This window comes from Pristis pectinata, chromosome 24 (assembly GCF_009764475.1).
Source record: "Pristis pectinata isolate sPriPec2 chromosome 24, sPriPec2.1.pri, whole genome shotgun sequence".
NCBI lineage: Eukaryota > Metazoa > Chordata > Chondrichthyes > Rhinopristiformes > Pristidae > Pristis > Pristis pectinata.
The window spans coordinates 16,116,894-16,140,782 of NC_067428.1; the positions used below are offsets into that span (position 1 = coordinate 16,116,894).

The window sequence follows — 23,889 nt, forward strand, 5'->3', positions numbered from 1 at the left end:
TCAAGAGGTCAAGGCTGATGGACTATTTTAAAAAATGGTGGATGGCAATTCAGTCATGATGGATTCACCTGTCCCTGAAGTCCATCCAGTAACCTTGAACAGGGTATCCTAAGATCCCAAGATGTAATAGAAACTATCAGGCACAAGCTTAACAAGCTCATGTTACACCATTTCTATCTGTTTTAGTTTTTGTTCAGAGCCCATTTTAAATAAATTAGTTAACATGTGTTTGGGACAGCAAGTAAAAATGTTTGCTGAAATAATTGTAAAACATCTCATGTCATTTAACTATCCAAATAACTCTAGGCTCTCTCTACTAGCAATGAATAACATAGCCACCATATTGCTGAATAATAATCTGGAGAATATGAGTTTTAAGGTTTCAATTCAATTCAAAGGTTTGAAGATGTAAACCAGGTGCCAGTAAAAGTGAATGTGCAACTGTTGTAAAAGTCCAAGTGGTTCTCTAATGAAGAGAAGGAATTTTGCTCTCTATACCCAGTTTAGGTCTTTTACTGAATCCTGTTCAAGTTCTTCGGCTCTTAATTTAGCAAGTTATTTATAAAAGGAAAGGACAGCAAACACCAGCTATGTGCAAGACCGAAAGAAGCTGCAGAGGGTTGTAGACTCAGCCAGCTCTATCATGGGCACAACCCTCCCGCCATCGAGGATCTCTTCAAGAGGTGGTGCTGCAAGAAGGCAGCATCCATCATTAAGGACCCTCACCATCTGAGACATGCCCTCTTCTCGTTACTACCATCGGAGAGGAGGTACAGGAGCCTGAAGACCCACACTCAAACGTTTAGGAACAGCTTCTTCCCCTCCGCTATCAGATCTCTGAATGGTCCATGAACCCATGAACGCTACCTCATTATTCCTCTTTTGCACTATTTAGTTTTGCAACTTACAGTAAGTTTTATGTCTTTATGTCTTGCACTGTACTGCTGTCGCAAAACAACAAACTTCATGACATATATCAGTGATAATAAACCTGATTCTGGCTCTGATTCAGATGCAATAACACCCAAAAAACTAAGAAAGAATTTGAGAAAACGTTGTGCTAATTAACTCCTAAATTGGATGGTTATCTGTTTGACCGTGGGATTAAAGCCTAAACTGGTAATCAAATATTCAACATGATTCCTGCTGTGCATATTGTTGATTAAGAGCATTAACAGTGGATGAAGAGGTTTATATTAGTTCCCGGTATGATGGGGGTGCGAAAAGCAGAACATCTTTGGCAGCCTTGACTGAGCAATGGGTAGGGGAGTTGGGTGGAAAATTGGTTGAGGATTTAACCTATTGGAGCCCCCCACTAAGTAGTTCTCCCTGAGTAAAGTGGAGCAAGATGGGTAGAGCACAACATGGAGGTGTTTGGGGCAACATTATCTCAACATTGAAGACCTCCTCGAGTGGTTCTCCCTAAGTAAAGTGGAGCAGGATGGGTGGAGCTCAACATGGGGTGATCTAAGTTGCCATTTCTTGTTTAATTTGGGGTTTCAACATGCTAACTCTACCGCCTCTCCCATCGAGACCCAGATGCCTATACAAACTGTCCCACCAATGTTTCTATCTTCATGAAGCCTGTCTTTCCAAGGTCAGAGGATAACCAAAGAAGTCTTTACTGATTTTGATTCTTAACTATCATTCAAACAGATTTTTGTAAATCCTAAATCTCTTCCATTTTTATATCTAAAAACTACAATTGTTTAAAGCACTACTTTAGATAGATCACACTTCTTAATGTCACTGTGAAGCTTTCTCTGTGTTGTCACTTGTCACATTATCATGGTGATTAACGTTTGACTCCTGGACATTCCAGGCCAGTGTTGGAGGATTGGCAACCCCAAATGGTCAATTAAAAAGAAGTGAATGGGTCCATTGGGGAAAGCAAACTTTTCTATTGTTCGGATGTATAGGTTTGGGAGACTCTGTGTAGAGTTAGTCTCCAGTATTTCAGCTAAATAGAATTAATAGTACAATGTTAAATGTGGTCAGTGGGAGGCTATAAATTGCAAAGTTTCTCATCATCTGGGTTTAGCTGTGAGTAAGATTATTAATGCAGAGTCAGAAGATTATGGTTCAGGCTCTCCAATGGAAAGTTGACTGCAGGATCCAGCTGAACTTCCCAATGCAGTGCCGAAGGGTGCTATGCTGTTCAAGATGCCATCTTCTGAAGTGATGTTACACTGAAGCCTTATCTACCTCTCAGAGGGACATAAAAGATCTTTTTGAAGAAGAAGAGGTTCTTCTCCCTGGAGCTGGCCAATGTTTATCCCTCAACAGGCAACATTAGAACCTTTATCTGTTCATCATCACATTGCTGTTTGTGGGAGCTTGCTGTGCACAAATTGTCTACATCAAGTACCACAGTGAATGAATTGGAATACACTGCTGCAAGGCTGATTCATTAATGATTTTCCAGAGGAAACTGGATGGAGACTTGATGGGGGAAAAGAATTGCAGGATGCAGGAAAGGGTCAGTGGTGAGACTAATTGGATAGTTCTTTCATAGGCAAAATGGGCGGTGAACTCTTTCAGTGCTGTATCAATTGTGATTCTAAATCACACTGTTTGCAGCCATCCGCATGGCAGCAATATGTTGTAATGATCTCCTTCGCAGGGGGATTACAATTTAGCTGAAGTGTTATAGTCAAGACATAATGTGGCGCAACATGGGTAAGTTCCTCTCTGAATTATGTAATTATTGACATCCTGACACAAAGTCTGATTTAATAATCGCTGCTAATGCCAATATCAATATAGTTCATCAGCAACATCATGCCAGGGCACAACACTGGTATCTGAGCTGATTGCTTACACACTAGAAGCCCTCTGATGAAGAATTTAGTTCCTGAAGAGGATTTTCCTTCTAATTAGATTCACTGGAAAGAATAAAATCTTGGTTAATGAGACACATTCAAAGTGAACCAATTGGGTTTTTATGTTTTTTGAATTGTCTCAGATCACTTTTACTAAGGCCACCTTATAAATAAACTTGGATTCACAAACTGCCCAAGGTAGGATTTGAGTTCTGCTCAGGATAGTTGATGTCAGTGTTGGAGATCAACATGTAATTGAGGCCCACATTCTGATAGGTTTCAATTATGACCAAAACTGGCAGATTAACACTCTCCAAAACCATGCTTCTCGGGAGGTAATGCCAGCCCTTCACTTTTCTCACTAAATGCACCATGGTGAGAATTTCTGAGACTGAAAAGCACAGGTTCAATGTGTTCATGCTGATTTCTGGGGTATTCACTAGCCTAGTGGTTAACTTACTAGAAACCAAGAGCCTGGACTATTGACCTAATGGCATACATTCAAATCCCATGTTGGAGCTGGGAGTGTAAATTTAGGGTAATTAAAATAAATTTATGATTCAAGAAGCTAACGTTGATTATGGTGACCATGAAAATACTGGATTGTTATTACAAACCCACAGTTTCTGTATTGTCTTTCAGGAAAGAAATCTGCCATCCTTATGGGACCTGGCCTTTACGTGACCTCAGGCTCACTTTAAATGCTCTCTGAAGTGGTTGAGCAGGCTTTTCAGTTCAGGGGGCAATTATGAACGGACAACAAATATTGAGTTTGCTAGTGATGTCCACATCCCATAATAAGGAAACAAAATAATGTTGGACCTTTTGGAGAGGTACGCCACATAGTGTCCCATCGGTGGTAGATCATGCTGTGACCCCCTCCATGGGAAAAGGGGGTGGTGGAAGTGGAACTAAACTCATCCAAATCAGAGTCCAACTGCAGTGACAGGAATCCACCCATGACCAATGCTATCAAAACCTGCCAAGCACCATTTGCCATCTCCATGTGTAACCAAGGAGTAGACTTGCCCAACGAGAGTTTATCAGGCCCATTAATTCCTAGAATAACTGAGCATATGAGCTACTAGATATCAAACAGCATAAAATAGGAGTTAGGGTAATTGATTATCCAATCTGCTCCTCCATAACTTATATACGATCTCATAGAATTATAGGAATTTACAGACATTAAGCGGCTGTTCAGTCAATCAAGTTCATGCCAGACAAAAATGGATCCTTTTAGGTTACTTCCATCTCCCAGCTCTTGTCCCATAGCCCTGCAGGTTATGGCTCTTCAAAAGCTCATCCAGAGGGAGTTAAAATGCAGTGAGAGTTTCTGGTTCTACCATTCTTCTAGTCATCCTTTGATTAGATTTTTCTCTCAATTCTCCTCTAATCATTCCAACAATTAATTTATATCTATTCACTTCCAGAATTCAGATCATCAGTATAATTGTGAACAACAATTGTCCCAGCACTGATCCTTGTGGAATACACAACTCATCTTCTCCCTACATATGTCTGCCTATTTACACTGTTCAGGCCCCTCATAATTTTATACACCTCAATGAAATCCCTCGCTTTCTTTTGTTCCAATGGAAACAACCCAAGGTTGTTTCCACATTACCCCAGTTTCTCCTCTAATTCCCCATGAAAGTAGTTGAAACCTCCCACAATCTTATCTCATTGTTATTTTCGCCGTGACTTTGCTTGTTTCTCTACTCAATCCATACGGCCTAATTTGTTGATCTTTCTGCTTCAGGACAGAAAGCAGGGAGCCGGAGTAAAGATGTAGCTATTCACAGTGGAAGACGGGTAGTATGTTCCATAAGGATCGGTGCTGGCCACTGCTGTTCACAATTTACAGTGATGATTTAGACTTTGGAAAAGAAAAACACAAATTAGTGGACATCCAACAGCATGGCAGCAAATTACAAAGGGCCATTAATAAACTTGCAGAATGGGCAAATAATTGGCAAATGAAGTTCAATACAGATAAAACTGGAGATAGTACATTTTGGTAGGAGAATGATGAGGTTACTTATTACTTGGAAGATGCAAGTCTAGTTGGGGTATAAACATAAAGGGATATTGAAGTACAAATACACAGTTTACTAAAAAAATTATAATCTCAGGGTGGCAAAGTCAATAAAAGACAAACCAAGTACTAGGGTTTATTTCTAGCGGGATAGAAAAGTACAGGTGTTATACTAAACCTGTATCAATTCTTGGTTAGACTACACAAAGGAGTACTGCATATAGTTCTGGCTACTTTTATAAAAAAGGATCTGGAGGCACTGGAGATGGTGCAGGGAAGATTTACAAGTCTGATATTCACCACCACAGGGAGTTGTAACATAGGTACATTTAAGGGGAGGCTAGATAAGCGCATGAGGGTGAGGGGTACACAGGCTTAGCTGATTGACTTAGATGAGGAAAGACAAGAGGAGACTTGTGGAACATAAATGTTGACATGGATTGGTTGGGCTAAATGTCCAGTTTCTGAGCCCCTCTCCTGTGTAATGTCATCCCTCCTCATATTGCTACATGCCCTCGTTCCCTCAACTCATATGTAATCAGGAATGTAGGGGCAATTATGCAACCGTGCTTCAGTAATTGTCACTATGTCATACTCCTCCTACATTTGTATCCCCGTGTCATTGCCTTCATTTCATTGAACTAAGTGCTGATTCCTTTTTTCAGTCTTTGCATCCTCTGCTTTCCTGGCTGTGCTTGTTCTCTGCATCTCTACCACCTCCAGTACCATTTTCCTTCATCCATTTGGCTGGAACAACACTCACCTGCTTCCATTGTTCTCTGTCCAATCATAGCCAGAGAGTCGCCTGCAGCTGCCTTCCTTCCTGTTCACTACGTTTCCTTCCAGTGTTCCCCAAGGACCTATCCCTGGCCCCCTTAAACATCATTTTTCACATGTGCTGATGGTACCCACCTGTAACACCTCTCTTTAAAGCTCAGTACCTCATTTGTCACATTGTCCAACATCCAAGACTGGATGAGCAGAAGTTTCGTCTAGTTGGATGTTCAAAGATTTCTTAAATCCCCATCACAAACCATTGACTCCATGTCCTCCCTTCCCAACTGTCTGAACCTAACCAGCTGCTGGCAACCCTGATGCTATATTTCACCCTGAAAAGGACTTCCAACCATCCAACACCAAACCTGCCAACTTTCACACTTCGTAGCATCCTCGGATTCCACCTCAATCTTGAGCTGAAACCCTCATCCACGCCTTTGTTACCTCTAATGGTCTCCATTTCCCAGTGCGAGGGCAGTAAGCCATTTTAAAACTTGAGCTCATCAGATCCTACTGTCTATATCTAAACTCATACCAAGTCAAACATTACCCCACTAGGTCACTGACTCCTTTGGGACATGATCCTGGATTGCTTAAATTTTAAAATTCTCAGCCCTCTTTTGAAAGCCTTCTATGGCTTCATTCCTCTCAATCTCCTGCCTGCAATCCTTCAACAACTATGAACTCCTCTAATTCTGGCACCTTGCACAGACCCAGTTTAATCCTTTCACTGCTGACGTCTGTGCCTTCAGTTGCAAGGCCTTGAGCTCTGGAATTCCCTGCCTAAATCTCCATCCTTTACTGCCTCTGTCCTTACTCTGAGACGCACCTTAAAATCTATTTACCCAAAATATTTGGTTATCTGCCCTAACGGTCAAGTTTTCCTCCTGATAGCGCTCCTGGAGGGTCCCCTGGGCATTTTATTCTGTTAAAAGGTGCCAGACAATTACATGTTGTTGTTGGAATTGAGGTAGTTAAGGGAGATTTAATCAAAGCATTCAAAATCAAGAAAGCTTTTAATGGATACATAATTGGAATTGGTTTATTATTGAAGAGAATCGTTTCCAGTAAGGCAGTTGTTGTGCAATTTGACAGACACTGAAGAATTTTGGAAAAAGCCAGAGGGAGAGATGAGTATTTATGTTACAAAATGTACAATGAGGAATGTAACTGCCTGAATTCGGAGCTTTGAGAACAGAGTGAGGTGTCAAAGGGGCTGGAGGAGGGTGCGATGATTGGAATTGGATTCTTCTTAGGCAGTCTTTTGGAATCAAGGAAGAGCTGCTTCCATTCCCCTTCTGTGGTTCAAGGTGTGTGATGGGGCCAGTGTGGGAATCACAAAGGGATAAGAGGATGTGTAGTTTGTGAAGGGGTTCACTCTTTCCGTCATTTACTCTGGGGCTCCTGCTGCACTGACTCCAGCCTGTCAACACCATCCTGAATGACCTTCTACACTCACAATCATGGGCCAGGGATTCCCATGAGTTGGAGACACAAGAGACTGCAGATGCTGGGATCTGGAGCACAAGCTGAAGGGAACTCAGCAGGTTGAGCAGCATCTGTTGGGGTTGGGGGGGGGGGGAAGGAACTGTTGACTTTTCATTGGACTGAGATGTCCTATTGCAAGATGTCCTACTGCACCCCACAGATGTTACCCAACCCACTGAGTTCTTCCAGCAGGTTGTTGTTGCTCCGACCAGTTAGTGGGTTGCTGTACCTCTACAGTGCCTTGCTCTATAGTCCAGGTCTCAGAAGCATAACAGGAGGGCAGGAGCCACCAGTGCCTAGTTAGACCATGAGTTTTGTGCCTGCTTTGAGATCTTGATCTTCAAGCACCATTTTCCTCATACCAAAAGCAATGGTGAATGTCACCGTCCGAGGTCTGCCTTCACTGAGAAGATTGTTCTCTGCAGCACCCCGTTCAGACTGTCTTCAACTGGAATGAAACCTCTCAAACTGGAATCAATGTGACATCTCTATTTTTTCTAATCCAGGGTTTGGACTGATTTCAGAGAGGGATCTCCGAGACTGTCCTCCGTGACGCTGGCCGCAGAGCAGCTCCCGTCTCTCCCGTTTCACGGCACCGGCTCATCGCCCCATCCCAGACCAGAATGCAGGATACAAGCGCTGGAGATTAGCGGGTTTTATTTCCTTATTCGGGCTCCAGTAAACTCTGTTCCCCCTTATCAGGCTGGTCTAGTCTGAGGCTTTGCAAATTGGTGATCCCTTTGAGGTTGTTAGAGAAAATCAACCCCGAGTGTGAAGCAATGACATAAGTGGATTGCGGGATAAAATTTAATCCTGGGATGATGATCATTTCATTTATGCTTCCCTGGCGCTAACTCTCCCCCGCAGGCTAATACTATGGGCTGTCTGATTGAGCGCTAGTCAGCAAGTGGCCCCTTTAATTTTTGGGGGTAGGGAGGGGTTTGTTTAAAGGTAACGTCATGCGATGTTGTTTTGGTCCGGGCGGCCAATGAGACCGACAGCCTGGGCCGTGGGAGCCCGAGTGTGGCGCAGGTCCCGGGCGCGCTGCGTGCGCAGCCGGTGGAGTCATGGAGCGTGCGGGGGATCGGGGCGCAGCGGGCCGGGCCGGGGAAGCGGGGCGCAGCCTCAGCACCAGCACCACTGCAACTGTCAACGACAGGAGCCAGGGGCTGCACAGGCACTGCTGGCACGGCAGCCAGAACCCGTCCGGAGAATACCAGGTAAGGAGTCTCGCAGACAGTGAGAGACAGAGGGGGGAGAGCGAGAGGTGGTCAGTGGACATACAGAGAGAGAGAGGGAGAGAAAAACAGAGAGGGTCACACAGACAGAAAGGCGAGAGAGACATGCACGCATACAGGGAGAGAGAGACATAGAGCGAAATGGTAGAGGAAGCAGCGAGTCACACAAACGGATCGAGAGAGAGAGAAACGTAGATAAACCGATGGATGCAGAAACACACAAGGACAGATGTGTGGATGGAGAGAGAAGCATGCACACACACACACACACACACACTCACACACACACACACACACTCACACGGGAGAGGAGAGAAGGGGGACACACACACGGAGAGGAGAGAAGGGGACACACACACACACACACACACACACACACACACACACACCAGGGGAGGAGGAGAGAAAGGGGGGACGACCACCCATACATATACGGTGTTCTGAGGACACTCTTGTCTTCTTCCCATCCCTTCTACCCAACCATTTCTGTAAACGTTTATCCCGGGACCTCCTGTCCCTGTTACGCAGAGCCCACAGAATCAACGCCCGCCAGCACCGGCTCCTTCCCCCGAGCTCGGTTAACCAGCGGAGTCTGTTGGGGATGTCGTTGGACTGGGTGTCAGTGCTCTCTGGGAAGAATTGCGAGGCTCTAACTCCATTCTGTTGGGAGGAGAGGGGGCGGCGGTGATATATCGCATTGCTGCTCTATGGTGTGTGTCACTGTGTGAGCGAGTTTGTGCGTGTGTTCTGGGTGTGCCTGGGTGTTTTGGTGGCGTGAGTACGTCTGTGTGAGTGTCTCTGTCGCGCTTCCTGTCAGTTTCAGCGTGTGTGTCTGTGTGTCGCCCCGTCTGCCTGTTACTGTATGTGTCTGTGTGGTCGCCCCTTCTGCCTGTTAGTGTGTGTCTCTCTCTTTCTCTATATTTGTCTTTACGTCTCCTCCCCCCCCCCCCCCTCACTCTCTGTGAATGTGTGAGTGAGTGTGCCTGCATGTGTTTAGGGGGCGTGAGTGTCTCTGTCACGCTCTCTCAGTCTCAGAGTGTGTGTGTGTGTGTGTGTGTGTGTGTGCCTCTCTTTCTTCACGTCTGTCTATGCGTGTCTCTCTCTCTCTCTCTCTCTCTCTGTGCCTGGGTGCGTTTACGGGAATGCGAGAGGTGCGGTGTTTCCAATGTCCACGTATCGGGACTGCGAGCTGAGGCAAGGCACTTACTCCATCCCATGCGCTCTGTCTAAGCCCATCTGATGCTGCAAGCGGTACCCAGTCCCAGATACACAGGGAGGGGTGGAGTGAGTGGCGGTGGGTGTCTCATCATGAAATGTCCGCGACTGACAGATTCCCCCCCCCCCCCCACCCCTTCCCGGTTTCTATTGACCGGGGAGAGAAAATCAGTGTCAATCTTTGCACATTCTGCTATACAGCACAGCGCGTCCCCTCTGCAAGTTCACCCAGCTCCCGTTATTGTGTTTGCGGGGAGCAACCTCACTGAAGGAGAGAGCGAAGCAGGTGGACGATAGTCCTCTGTAGAGCCGCACCGTCCGCTTGTCTTTGCCTTTGCAGAAGATTCGGGGTAGTTGCGAGCGGCTTCTGTGCGGACGCGGGGCTTTGTCGGCGAAGCGCATTCTCCTGTACAGTTGAGACACACACGCGTCCTGCCATTCACACTGGCGTGTTACAAGAGAGAAATGTACCTAACTGCTCCGAGCAACGTCAGGCCGAGGAATCCCTGCATTCACACCCGCCCCCCACCCCACCGATCGATCGCCGTTAATTCCCAATCTCGAGACCAGTTCTCCAAAATCCCCAATATCACGTTGGCCACCAGAAACTCATGATTAATACTTGGTGGGGTCTGTGCCCCTGAGCGCCTGCGGCGACCTCTCTCTGGCTGCATAACGGCGAATCCAATCTGTTGTCAAGATTCAAATATTACTTTCACATTCTGTATTTACATTTTTATTTCAAACATGCCCAAGGGACTGGAACTGAGGAGGTCAATTATCTTGAAGATTTGTTTTATGTTGAACCTCGATTCAATACACATAATTAAACATTTAGCAGCATTGTAGATGACAGACTGCTGACTGTATTGTTTTATACACTTTTGCACTGTTACTGCAAGTGTCAGAAGGGACAATTTCTAACCACTCAGAAAGCTTCACTATATTTCCCAATAACACCATCTCCCCATATCCACCAATCCCACCCTCCCGCTGTATCCACCAATCCCACCCTCCCACCGTATCCACCAATCCCACCCACCCACCTCTCCCCATATCCACCAATCCCACCCTCCCACTGTATCCACCAATCCCACCCACCCACCTCTCCCCATATCCACCAATCCCACCCACCCACCTCTCCCCATACCCACCAATCCCACCCTCCCACTGTATCCACCAATCCCACCTGCCCATCTCTCCCCATATCCACCAATCCCACCCACCCACCTCTCCCCATATCCACCAATCCCACCCTCCCACTGTATCCACCAATCCCACCCGCCCATCTCTCCCCAAATCCACCAATCCCAACCCCCTTCTTCCCGTATCCAGCAATCCCATCCACCCACCATCTCCCTGTATCCACTAATCCCACCCACCCACCTCTCCTTACATCCACCAATCCTAACTAGTCACTGTCTCCCCATACATTCAATCCACTGACCCACCTCCCTTCCATATCCCAAAACCCAGTGATGCACCTTCTGCATACCCTGCACTCCCACTTACCCACCTTCTCCCCATGTCTCCCAACCAACCAAGCCACCTTCTCCTCATATCGTTCAGCCCCACCTACACATGTCCTCGTATCTGCCATCATACTTACCTACCTTCTACCCATATCCTCAGCCCCAGCCCCACTTCTTCCCCTGTTCCTCAACTCCATTTCATTTAAATCCACTCTCTTGCTCTGCTATTGTTAACTTCTGTTACCTTGGGGTCTGGGCACTGCCAAGGCCAGCAGTCAATGCCTATCCCTAATTGCCCTTGAGAAGGTGGTGGTGAGCCACCTTCTTAAGACATTGCGGACCCTCCGGTGAGAGAACTTCCACAATTCAGTTGTAGAGGGAGTTCCAGGAGTTAAACCCAGCGTGAATGAGGAGTATATTTGGTGATGTACTGCCCTTGTCCTTCTTGTTGGTCATCAGAGGTACTGTCAGAGTAATCTACGCTAGTTGCTGCAGTGCATTCTATAGCTGCACACACTGCAGCCACTGTGCACCGATGGTGGAGGGACGGATTTCTTTAGGGAGGGAGGCTGCTTTGTCCCAGATGGAGAGTACATTTGTCTCTGCTCTTGCGCAGAGTAAATTTGTCCAGGCCCCATGTTCTCAGTGAGACCACAGTTTGCAGCACATGGTAGAAAATTGCATGTGTCCTCTCCATCATGTTGCGATTCAAGTATGTGATGCTTCAAATAATTGAACAAAAGCTCTGCCTTTCAGTGCAGCAAATCAAATCCCTGTTCCTGTTGTAGCTGCATTGCTGCCTCACTCAAAAAGATGGGTGGATGAATTCCATGGCACAGAAGCAGAAAGGATTGTGCACATGCCACTAACCAATGAAGTCCCAGTCGTAAATAAACCCCAGCAATATCTCCTGACTGCACTACATACCATGGAATTCTGTTTCCTGCCACGCCTGTTAGATATGTTGTGTCATAAGGTTATTACTGTTAAGTGTTTTGTCGAATACATGACTGAGATTGTTATTAGCCATACAGAACTCTGCTTAGACTCCCATCTGGAGAAAGGCTTAAATTTTCACCATTGACCATTGGCAAGCAAAGATTAGTCTTGGAGAGGTGTCTTCTGGATTCACCAAATGGTAACTGGACTGAAAGAGTTAACTTTTGAGGACAGGTTGTGTAGATTGGGTTTACATTCCTTTAAGCACGGAAGATTAAGGGGTGATCCAGTTGAAATATTTAAGATGATTAATATAATTCATTGAATAGAGAGAGAGAGAGAGAGAGAGAGAGAGAGAGAGAGAAACTGATTTTCTGTGGAGGGGGTTGTCCACTACAACGAGCCATAACCTTAAATAAGAGCCAGGAAACACTTCCTCACACAGTGGATAGTGGAAATCTGGAGTTCTTTCCCACACAGTAAGCTGTATAGGTTTTGATCTTAAATAAAATGTCAGACTTGAGAATGACAGAGTTTTATTGGGTAAGGGTGTTATAGCTTACAGAACCAAATCATGTAAATGGGGTTAAGATAGAAATCTGCCTTAATCTGATTGATGTGGAATATATGTAATGAATGAGAGCCCTGTCCCATCTAAATTTATTCCCCCTCTTACCCTGATCAAATACCAACTTTAATTTTTTTTAACAAATTGGCGCCTTAACCGATTATTATACATCAAAACATTAAGTACCAGCATGGATAGAATCTCTTCATTGACCTCTCCAGAAATCACAATCCATCAACTCTCAAAAATCCATTCTCAAAATGTCATTGGTGAGGCCATGGAGCATTGCCCAGCCGCGTCTGTCACTTGGGAAGAAGGTGGAGGACCTGCCTCTCCCACATCCTTCAGCCCACAAATTCTTTACTGGTATTCCTTTCGTTCCATTGTTCAACCAACCTGCCCATCTCCGAAACTGATTGCCCTGCCCTCCATGTACATGGTGCCCTGTCCTTCCATCTGACTGACTTCCTCCCTCCCTCCCTGTCCCTCTCCCCCTCCCTTCCTCTGTCCCCTCCCTCCCTGTCTCCCTCACTCCCTCTCTGCTTCCCTCTGCCAGTCTTCCCTCCACCCTATCTTCCTGCCTGTCCCTTACTCACCATCTCCCTCCTGCCCTCACTATTTCCCCCATCATGTATCCTGCCGTCCTTCTCTGCCTCACTTCCTACTCCACTCTTCCCTCGTGCCCTTCTTGTCTCTTCCTCTCTTTATTGTTGCTGCTCTCTTCCCACTTTCCATGCTTGCAGCCACATTGTCAGCTTCTGTTCACTCTGTTGTTCCCTCATGAAGCAGCTTGGTTGGGACCACAAATAGACTATGCCACAAAAGAGCAGAAATAGCCTCTCGGTCCGTGCCAGCGTTTTTGCTCCACACCAGTCTCCTCCCAATGCTCTTCATCTCACCTTATCACCATATCCTCCTGATCCTTTCTTCTTTATTTGTTTCCCTTAATATGTCACTGTCATTCATCCTGCTCCTCCTTGGGGGAGCAAGTTGCACATTCTGCCCACCTATTGGGTAAAGAGGTTTCCTCTCAATTGCTTATTGTATTTTCAGCGAGTTTGGTCTGAAACTTGATCTACCCCCATCAATGGGAACATTATTCCTGTCTGATCCATCAATCTTATTCATAGTTTGAAAGACTTTTATCAGGTCAAACAAAATGGAAACATTGAAAGAACTCAGGCAGTCAGGCAGCACTGTGGAAAGAGAAACCAGTCAACGTTTTAGGTCAGGGACCCTTCCTTAATTCTGAGGAAAGGTCGCTGACCCACAACATTGATTGGGAGTTCTGAGGAAGGGTTGTTGACCCAAAACATTGAATGGTTTCTCTTTCCACAGATGCTGATTGACTGGCTGAGTTCTCCCAGTACTTTTGTTTTTGCTTTAGATTCCAGCATCTGCAGTTTTATTTGTTTTCTATCTGGTCAAACCTCAGTTTTTATTGAATTATGAAATAACTCCCAGCCTGTTTGGCTTACTTGATAACATAACCCTTTTGTTCTGGTTTCATTGTAGTAAGTCCGTTGGTGTGCTATTTAAGAAATAGGAGCAGGGTTAGGCCATACAACCTCTTAAAGCCTGCTTTGTCGTTCAATAATACCATAGATAATTTGAACCTGCCTCAGCTTTACATTCCTGCAAGGTCCTCATATTCCCAGTAGTCCAAATGTCAGTGTATCTCAGCCTTGAATGCGTTCAGTGACTCTGCCTCCACAGCTTTCTGGGTTAGAGAATTATAAGGGTTCACAAGTCTCTGAAAGATCAAATTCCTTCTCACCTCTGTCTTAAGTGACTGATCCCTTATGCCAAAACGTTTCCCCACCACCCCCAACCCTCCAAGCAACTTCTGTTATCATGTCGAGACCATGGCAAGATCTGCTGGCAGTGCTCCCTATGTGGGCTAACAAAGGGTCTGTACAAGTTTACAGGACTGATTTTCAATCCTGTCACTTTAGAAATGGGTTCCAGTGCTTTGTTTGCTGCTTTGTCTGCTTGGAATTGTGTGGGATTTTGCAATGTGCATTACAAACAGAAAATGCAGGTCAGGGAGCATCTGTGGAGAGGGAAACAGAGTTAATGATTTAGGTGATGACCTTTCGTCTGAACTTTTGTGCTAAATTCGTTGCTTTATCTACCTGTTGATTGTGGCGCAAAAGAACTGGTGTGGCTCTGGAGCCTTTTAGGAAGTCACGACACCGTAACAAGACATTGAATGATTCTGCAATATTATAGAAGATGCCATTTCCTTCTTTCTGTTTCCTGTAATATGGTTTGTTGTTTAATATACAGTGCATTATTCTTAATTGATATTGCATATTTGATAATGTGGAATGCTTTGTGCATAAAATGTCATGGAGAACCATGTAGAAAGAGTCTGTTCAGTCCATGAGTCTGCATCAGTTCTTTTTAACAGCCATCCATTGTCCTCATCCCTTCCTTTTCCCTGCAGCCTTTCAAGTTTCTCCCCTTAGTATTTTCTAGTTCACCTTTGAAGCTCCTGTTGAATCTGCTTCTACCACCCTTTCAGATAGTACGTTCCAGATGACAACTTCCTTCCCCATCCCATTGATACTTCTCAATTTTCCCTCAAGTTTACCAATTACCCATACATTCCCAATTTCTGTCAATCCTCCAGTGGCAAAGCTCTAAGCTCTGGAATTGACAAGGCTCTAAGTTCTGGAATTCTTCCCTAAATCTTTCTGCCCCTCTCTTTCCTTTTAAATTGACCCTCACAAACTATCTATTCAACCAAGCTTTTGGTGCCTATTCCTAATATTCCATTTTGTGTCCTGATGTCAGTTTTTATTTGATCATTGCTTATGGCTTGAGATTAACCAGATTAAAGGTGCTATGTAAATGAAAGTAGTTGTAGGCAAATTTCCTAGAAAGGTCGCTAATAGAATGGCAGTTCCCAAGGAGTCATTGATCTGAGTTAATTATACTAGGGAGCAGGGTACTGGTGTCTGGTGAGCCTAAGATTGGGGAAGGAAGAGATCAGACTCCTCTGATTAAAAATCATTTTATCAGGGGATTTGGACATCAGGTTCCTGCTCAAGTTGAGTTGGTCCTTTATGGTTGATTAGTATGTTAACTCTCACTGGTTATACATTGAGAGAGTGTGTGTGTGTGTGTGTGTGTGTGTGTGTGTGTGTGTGTGTGTTTGGAATAACCTTGCTCATTAACACAGTGGAGTTTTTCATTTATATAATGGTCAATGATACTTCTCCCTTCCATTCTGCCCTCTGAACCTCTCTGTCTTGCACACCGTTCCTCATTCCTGTCTCTCATTGCAATGAATCCAGAACTCATTCTGAATCTTGCACTTCAATTCCTGGTGTCAGACTGTAGCGCAGTGAGTAGGGTTCCACCCCTTGAGTGAGAAGGCTGTGGATTTCAGTGAAATGAACCCAGAATCCAGACAAGTACTCCCATTGCAGGACGAAGGGAGTGCTACATTACCTGAGGTGCTATCTTTCATTTGGGAACATTAAGCGGAGGTACCATCTGCCCTCTTGGGTAGAAGATCGCACCCCACTATTTTGAATTAGAGCAGGGGATTCTCTGCATTGATCCCTAGCCCCACAGCTAATTAGAAAGCTCCTGTTCATTCCCATTCCTGATGTCTGTGGGAACAGTTCTGTTCAAGTTGGCTGCTGCATCCCTTCCATCCCTTCCATCAAAGAAGTAGTAATCTACTTCTTTGGTTGTAAAGTATTTGGAACTCATGGAGGTGCTGCATTGTGCTGTCAAAATGATGTCTTATTTTTATGTTTGAAAATAGCCTGAAACTATGGAAAAGGCCACCTGCCTTGATCCTCCTTTCCTCCCATAATCTAAAGATCTTTGCCCAATTATAAGTCCAATTATAAGATAAGATTTCTTTATTAGTCACACGTACATCGAAACACACAGTGAAATGCATCTTTTGCGTAGTGTTTTGGGGGCAGCCCGCAAGTGTCGCCATGCTTCCGACACCGACATAGCATGCCCGCAACTTCCTAACCTGTATGTCTTTGGAATGTGGGAAGAAACCGGAGCACCCGGAGGAAACCCACGCAGACACGGGGAAAACGTACAAACTCCTTACAGACAGTGGCCGGATTTGAACCTGGGTTGCTGGCGCTGTAAATCGTTACACTAACTGCTACACTACCGTGCCTGGAAGTTGCTTGAAGTATGGTGGAAGCAGACTCAACAAGATCTCTCAAAAGGAAGTTGGAGAAATACTTGGAGGGAAAAATTAGAAAGCTGTGTAAAATAAAACAGAGGAGTGGGATTCATTAATTACCAGAAAGCTAGCACAGGTTCAATGGGCTCAATGGCCTCATTTGCTGCATCAATCTCGAAAAATGTCATTGGAAATCTTGCATCATAGACTGCAGTACTTTGCAATGGATTACCCCAAAGACAGCAGCTACCAAACCATTGTCCCTAGGCATGCCCTTCAGTCAAGTGGAGTGCACATCTGGAACTCCTCTTGATCATGATCTGTCCTGAGGGCACTGCCTATTATTGTTACGTGTGATCAGATTCTGTAGCAGCAGAAAGAGCTGGTAAACACCTGCAGTGCCAACATTAAATCTGTTAGTATCAACAACCTTGTTGCAGAATGCAGCTGTGTGTGGTGTGTGGGCCACTGCAGCATGAGAGTGACATTCAATACTGTAAGCTGTAATGAGAAACCTCATTCAATATCGGGAGAGATTTACCAATTAGCATTTCCAGGCAGGAGCTTGCTAAGCAGGGAAGGAATTTCAATATCCAGGGCATGATTTAATAAATTTGAATTATGTAATTCTGAGTATATAACACTGGGGTACCGAACTGTTCCTGTATATACTGGATACATATCTCTCAATTTAAAAAAACTGGGATACAGTTTTGGAAAGAGATCTGTCACTGTGTAATATTGCGGAACAGTATTAATGGGCACAGGTCTGTGACTTTCAGTGCTACAGTGTATGCCTGGGAAAGTGCAATTAGACATAAAACAGGCTGAATGGCGAGATATTGATATGGTGAATAGTGAGGGGAGATCTACCACTCTACAACAGTGGGGCGAAATGACGGTGGTACAGATTTATCACTGTATAACACTGAGGTACAGTAACGGGAGGTTTATGAATGTCACTCCATGACACTGGGGTAGAGCTCTAATGGATACAGGTCTATTGCTGGAGGAATGGATGGACCTTGGAGCATATGTCCAGAGATCCAGAAAGAAGGTGGTCAGATTATTAAGGTGGTTAAAAAAGACTCAGGGCCACTTTCCTTGATTCGCCAAGGCAGGAGGTTCTGCTGGGATGTATGTGGGACTAATTTGACCACACCTTGAGTACTGTGTACAGTTCTGGTCACTGCATTACAGTAAAGATGTGATTGCACTGGGAAATTTATAAAGATGTTGTGGGACTGGAATATGTTCGCTATGAGGAAAAGTTGGAAAGGCTGAAGTTATTTTCTTTGGAGCAGAGGAGACTAAAGTGAGGTGTGTAAAATTGATGAATCTGGAGAGAAGAAATAGGAAGGATCTATTTCCCCTGGCGGAGGAATCAAAACCCAAGGAGCTTGGAATTAAAGCAATTGGACGGAAAATGAAGAAAATTACTTTCATAGGCTCTTTCCACCTAGATTAGGAGAGATAAGTATGAGAGGACATGGCTTTAGGGTGAAAGGGGAAAGGTTTAGGGGGAACATTAGGGGGAACTTCTTCACGCAGAGAGTGGTAGGAGTGTGGAATGAGCTGCCATCTGACATGGTAAATGCGGGCTTACTCTTAAGTTTTAAGAATAAATTGGATAGACACATGGAGGGGAGAGGTCTGGAGGGTTATGGACTGAGTGCAGGTCAATGGGACTAGTGGAATAAAGTTCAGCACAGACTAGAAGGGCTGAATGGCCTGTTTTCTGTGCTGTAGTGTTCTATGGTTCTATTACCCAGAGGATGGTACGGGACTGAAACTCACTGCCTGAGGAGGTGGTAGAGGCACTTAAACATTACCAAGAGCTGTGACTTGTAGCACTACACAGCATGCCTGGGAAAGTGCAATTAGGCTGGGTAATCATTTCTCAACTGGCACAGACATAAAATAGGCTGAATGGCTTCTTTTGATATGATTCTGAACTTCTATACAGGCCTGCCTCTGTATAAAACTGTGCAAGATACTGGTGGGTACAGGGGTCTATCACTCCGGGGTATAGTAGTGGAGGGACAGGTCAGCTACTCATTAACATGGGAACAGTACTGTGGGCCAGAAGAACTGCACTGTTGCTGTATAAATCTAGGGATGGTACTAGTGGGTACAGGTCCGCTGCTGTTTAACACTGGAGTACAAGTCAGTCGCTGTCTAGCACGGGTACAATACTGGTGAGTATATGTCCATCACATTGGGGTATAGTACTGGTAGGCAAAGGTCTGTGACTGTACAACACTGGGTTACAGTACTGGAGGGTGCAGGTCTGTTACTCCTTACCACTGGGATACAGCACTAAGGGGTAGTGGTCTGTCACTGTAATACGCTGGAGTAGATACTGGTGGGCACTGATTTGTCTGGTATAATATTGGGATACAGTACTTATAGGTACAGGTCTGTGATCTTATAACACTGGGGTACAGTGCTGGTGGGTATAGGTTTGTCACTGTGGAACATTAGAGGATGGTACTGATAGACTCATATCTGCTGCTGGGGTACAGTACTATTGAGGACAAGTCTTCACTGAATAATATTGGGATAGTTTTTGGTGAGGGCCAGTGTGTTATACTTTAACACAGGGATGCAGTCCTGGGGGTACATAATTGTTCCTGCATAACACTGGGTTACAGTACTGGTGGGTACATGTCTCTCCCAGTATAACATTGGGTGACAAGAAAGTTCTGGTGGATACCAATCTGTCACTGCATTACCTAGGATACAGTATTGATGGGTGCAGGTCTCTGTCTGCATAACAGTAAGGCAGAGTATTGGTGGGTACATATCTGTCTCTGTATAACACTGCAATACAGTATTGGTGGGTGTAGGTCTGTCCTGGGGTACAGTACTGGAAGGTGTAGGTCTGTTTCTATTTAGCACTGGGGGTACAATAATACTGGGGACAAGTCTGTCAATATATAACATTGGGATACTGTTCTGGTGGGTGCAGATCTGTCCCTGTTTAACATTGAGATCTGTTAGTCCAACCCATCATTTATAGAAGTGTTTTCTCCATGATGCATTTTTGGGAGAACAGATTCTGCGACGGTGTCTCTGGTTGTTTCTAACAATCCCACTGTGCACAGTAAGAAATGTTCACACCCACCCTTCTACTGCACTGCCAGTGATGACACTCTGTTGCCTTGCAGTTAAAACATTCCTTCCCCCATCACTTTCACTGCAACAAACCCCAACAATAATCTTTGTCAAATCACATGATTTAAGATTAGATTTTTGCAGACCACATAACTAGGTGATGGGTTGTTTGCTGTTCCAGGAAGTGAATGTGAAAAACGAGGTGAAGAATAAATTGGAATTTTGTTGCAGCAATTACAGTACCTGGCATTATTAGCACACTTTACATCTCAATGTGTTTTCCTGTTAAAGATATGTGATGAGTCAAACATGGACTCACAGTTGCTGTTCCTGGTACAAATATTATTGTGATGGATGAGCAGAACACGCCACAAAGCAAATCTTGATTTGAGATGGTTTGCTTTTTGTAATCCAGAGAATGACCGACCATGCATAACCAGCCCCATCTGAAATATGTACCTCATTCTCTCAGCAGTTATCAATTGTGTCCATCAGTCCAACTGTACGTGCAATTGTGGCATAGAAAAGAAATTAGCAAGATAAGTGTCTTATTATGCACTATACAAAGTCACTATTTATTCAGGGTGAGGGCCATTTACCATGTAACTGTAAGATTCACTGTTTATTCAGGGTTATGGTCACATGTATAACTGTACAGAGTTGCTGTTTATTCAGGGCGAGGGTCACTGCCTGTAACTGTACGGTCACATTTTCTTCAAACAGAGAGAGAGAGAGAGAGAGAGAGACGCACGTGCACGTGCGCGCGCACACACACACACACACACACACACACACACACACACACACCTACACATGCTTACACACCCACACACATCCGTACACAATCTACACACTTACACACCTTCCCTCAACCAAATACACAGACACAAACTTATACAGAGAAACTGATGTAAACTATCCTACACACACACACACACACACACACACACACACACACACACACACACACACACACACACACACACACACACACACACACACACCCCTACATACACCCACATACCTACATAATCAGACCTGCCCACACATGCCTACATACACAGCTAATGTCAGGAAGCACTTTCTCACATAGAGGACAATGGGAATTTGAACTTTCTCCCCCGTAACGATGCTGAGACGCTGGTTAATGAAGCCTCAAAGAATGCGATTGGTCGATTTTTGAAGAGCAGGAAAATTAAGGGCTATGGATCCTTGATGAGAAGAGGAAATTGTGCCCTGATGAGCCATGAACTTGCTAAATGGGAAAATAGGCTAAAAGGGCTGAATGGCCTTATTCTGGAAGAAGAAGCTTCTGATGTTTGAAGCAGTTGGCCTTAATGCGACTGCACTGGAGATACACATATTGATTTTAGATTTCTATTGGCCCACTCCATGCTCCACAATGAAATCAACATCAAAATAAGAGAGTGCAGTTTAATTAATGACCTTTAATTGCAGACTGCTGGTGCATAAGTGCACTGTAATTGGCCAGTTATCTGTTAGGCTTCCAATGAGTTCTAAATGTACTCACTAAAACTGGGGCTTTGCCACCAAGAAGTCATGAGACACTGGTAAGGTTACACTAGGGATCAAAAGGGTTGGAGTTCAAAGACTGCAAGGAACTATGTCACCATCAACCTCACTGCCCCTCTCCTCTTCCCCTGCAGGTTGTATTGACATTAATGTCTTTGCTTTAAATTTAAAATATACTTTTACTATAACATCAGCTGAAGACAAGTGAAATAGCCAGTTAAATTCTACCACATCTTCTGCCCTCAGCAAGGTATCCATTGCAAGCTTGCCAATTGTGGTTTGATGTATTTAGAGTATCTCAGAACAAGCATGACCACTTCCTGAGACCCAAAAGTCTTTCTGTCATCTACAAGGTATAAGTCGGAGGTGTGATGGAATACTCTTCTGGATGAATGCAGCTCCATTGACACCCAGGAAACTTGACACCATCCAGGCCAAAGCAGTGTGTATGATTAGCATCCCACCCACCACAGGGAGCATTCATTCTCCCCATCACCATTGCACTGTGACTGTTGTGTGTACCATCAACAAGATGCAATACTCTGTGCCACCAAAAAGACCAAGGGCACATGGGAGCACCACCACCGGCAGGTTCCTCTCCATGTCACCCATCCTGACTTGGAATTGTATCTCTGTCTCTTCATTGTCCCTGGGTTTAAGTCCTGGAACTCCATCCCCAACAGTATTGTGAGAATACCTTCCCAGGACCATAGTGGTTCAAGAAGTTGCCTCACCACTACTTTCCCAAGGGCAGTTAAGATAACAAATGTATGTTGGCCTTGCCAGTAGCCCCATATCCTAAAAATTTTATTTTCATTAACTTCACTCAAAAAACATAGGGGAAGACATAAAATACCCTCCTGATTTACTATTATCCATTTTACACTGTCATGCAGAGTTGAGATCAGGCCTTGTTCACATCACTAACTGCTACCTCCCAGTTCCCTGACCACAGATCAGATCGATCAAATGTCCACTCTACACAAGAGATGTGATTGAGGGCGTTTATCCAGACAGAACATGTGATCACTTGTACAAACTGCAGTGATATCAATTGCTATAAAGGAACAGGCTACTGTTTGACACTTTTCCTCCATATTTTGCAGACTTCAGACCAAATGCTGTATAATTTCGGGTTTGATATCTGTGGATTTCAGTCTGTGAACTATAATTAGCTTGAATGCTCAATGCATTTTTCAGATCTCCAACAATTATTTTTTGACATGCAGCAAGGATGCTCAAACAATGTCGACTCAACCAGACATCTGTGTTTGTGCCTATCAGTTTGTGAGTTGTAATTAGCCACACAATACACCATGTCAGTCTAGGGCACTGGGAAACCATTCCCTACCCATTTTAAACAGTGGGATGCAGCCTCCGCATTAAATGCCCTGCTTCCTTTCAGTGCCATGTGTACTTCCTGGTGAGATGCAAGTTCACCCTTAAAAACCTCAGTGCAGTGGGAGTGTCTCCAGATGCCCTTGCTGATATCACCCATAGATAAGCAAGTAACAGGGTCAGGTTCATTCATTAGGTCCTACACAAGAAGTTATTAACACAAATGAGCAAGCATGGTGAACTTCCTTGTCTTTAATTGTCCTAGCTTTTAAGTTCTTACTGTTTTCACTTATTTATGCAGGCGTGGATCTTCCGTGCAATTAATACGTGGCTGTAACATGGCAAGTGGAAATTTACACCAGTCATCTTGAGACAGGACCTCTAACATTAGAACAGAAAAACCTAAGTAGAAACAGAAGGAGACCACTCAGTCCCTTGAGTCTGTTCCCCACTTCGTAAGGTCACAGTTGATCCTGTGCCTTACCCTCCTTTCTACCCAATCACCAATTCCTCTGATTACCTCTGTGTTCAAAGATCTATTGAACTCAGCCTTGAATGTGCTCAGTGACTGAGTAGTCAGGGTGGTAAATTTCAATGACTTAGAGCCCTCAGTGTAGGGATTTCTCCTTGTCTCAGTCCTAAATGTATCCTGACTATGGCCCAACTCCAGCCTATCCAGCCTGATCAAAGAACCTCTCAGCATCCACCCTGTCTCAATGTCATCTCACATTATTTTCCAATGTATACAGGCCAAGCCAACTCAATCTCTGTTCATTGTACAAACCCTCACCCCAGGAATCCATCTAGAGGGTCTACAGTGCACTGATTTCAAGGCAAGTATATACTTGAAGTGAATGTGATATTCCAAATGAAGTTTTCCCAAAGCCTGTGTAACCTCAGCAAGACTTTTTTCCTTGCTCTGATCCTCTAGTAATATCGGCCAACAGACCATTTGCCTTCTCCATTGTTTGCTCTACTTTGATTCTCTTCTGCTTTTCATGAACCAATGTCTCCAGATCCCCCTTCACCAGCATTTGCTGAGAAATTGGACCCATTGGAGTTGTTTTTTTTTTAACATAAAATATGTTTTATGCATGTTTTAACGTGATAATGACCATTCCGTGTGGAAATCCCACCCCACAAGAAATTAGACTTCCCGATATTTGACTGGTGTCC

At 44.6% G+C, this 23,889-nt stretch overlaps 1 protein-coding gene across 1 annotated transcript in view; it reads left to right on the forward strand.

Moving 5' to 3' along the window:
- Nucleotides 1-8,160: 8,160 nt before the first annotated feature.
- Nucleotides 8,161-23,889, forward strand: part of kcnn1a (potassium intermediate/small conductance calcium-activated channel, subfamily N, member 1a) — a 75,257-nt gene continuing 59,528 nt past the window's right edge. Inside the window, exon 1 of the mRNA XM_052037691.1 lies at nt 8,161-8,345. Within this exon, the coding sequence (XP_051893651.1) occupies nt 8,193-8,345 (153 nt within the window). The 5' untranslated portion in view covers nt 8,161-8,192. The remainder of the gene's footprint in view (nt 8,346-23,889) is intronic.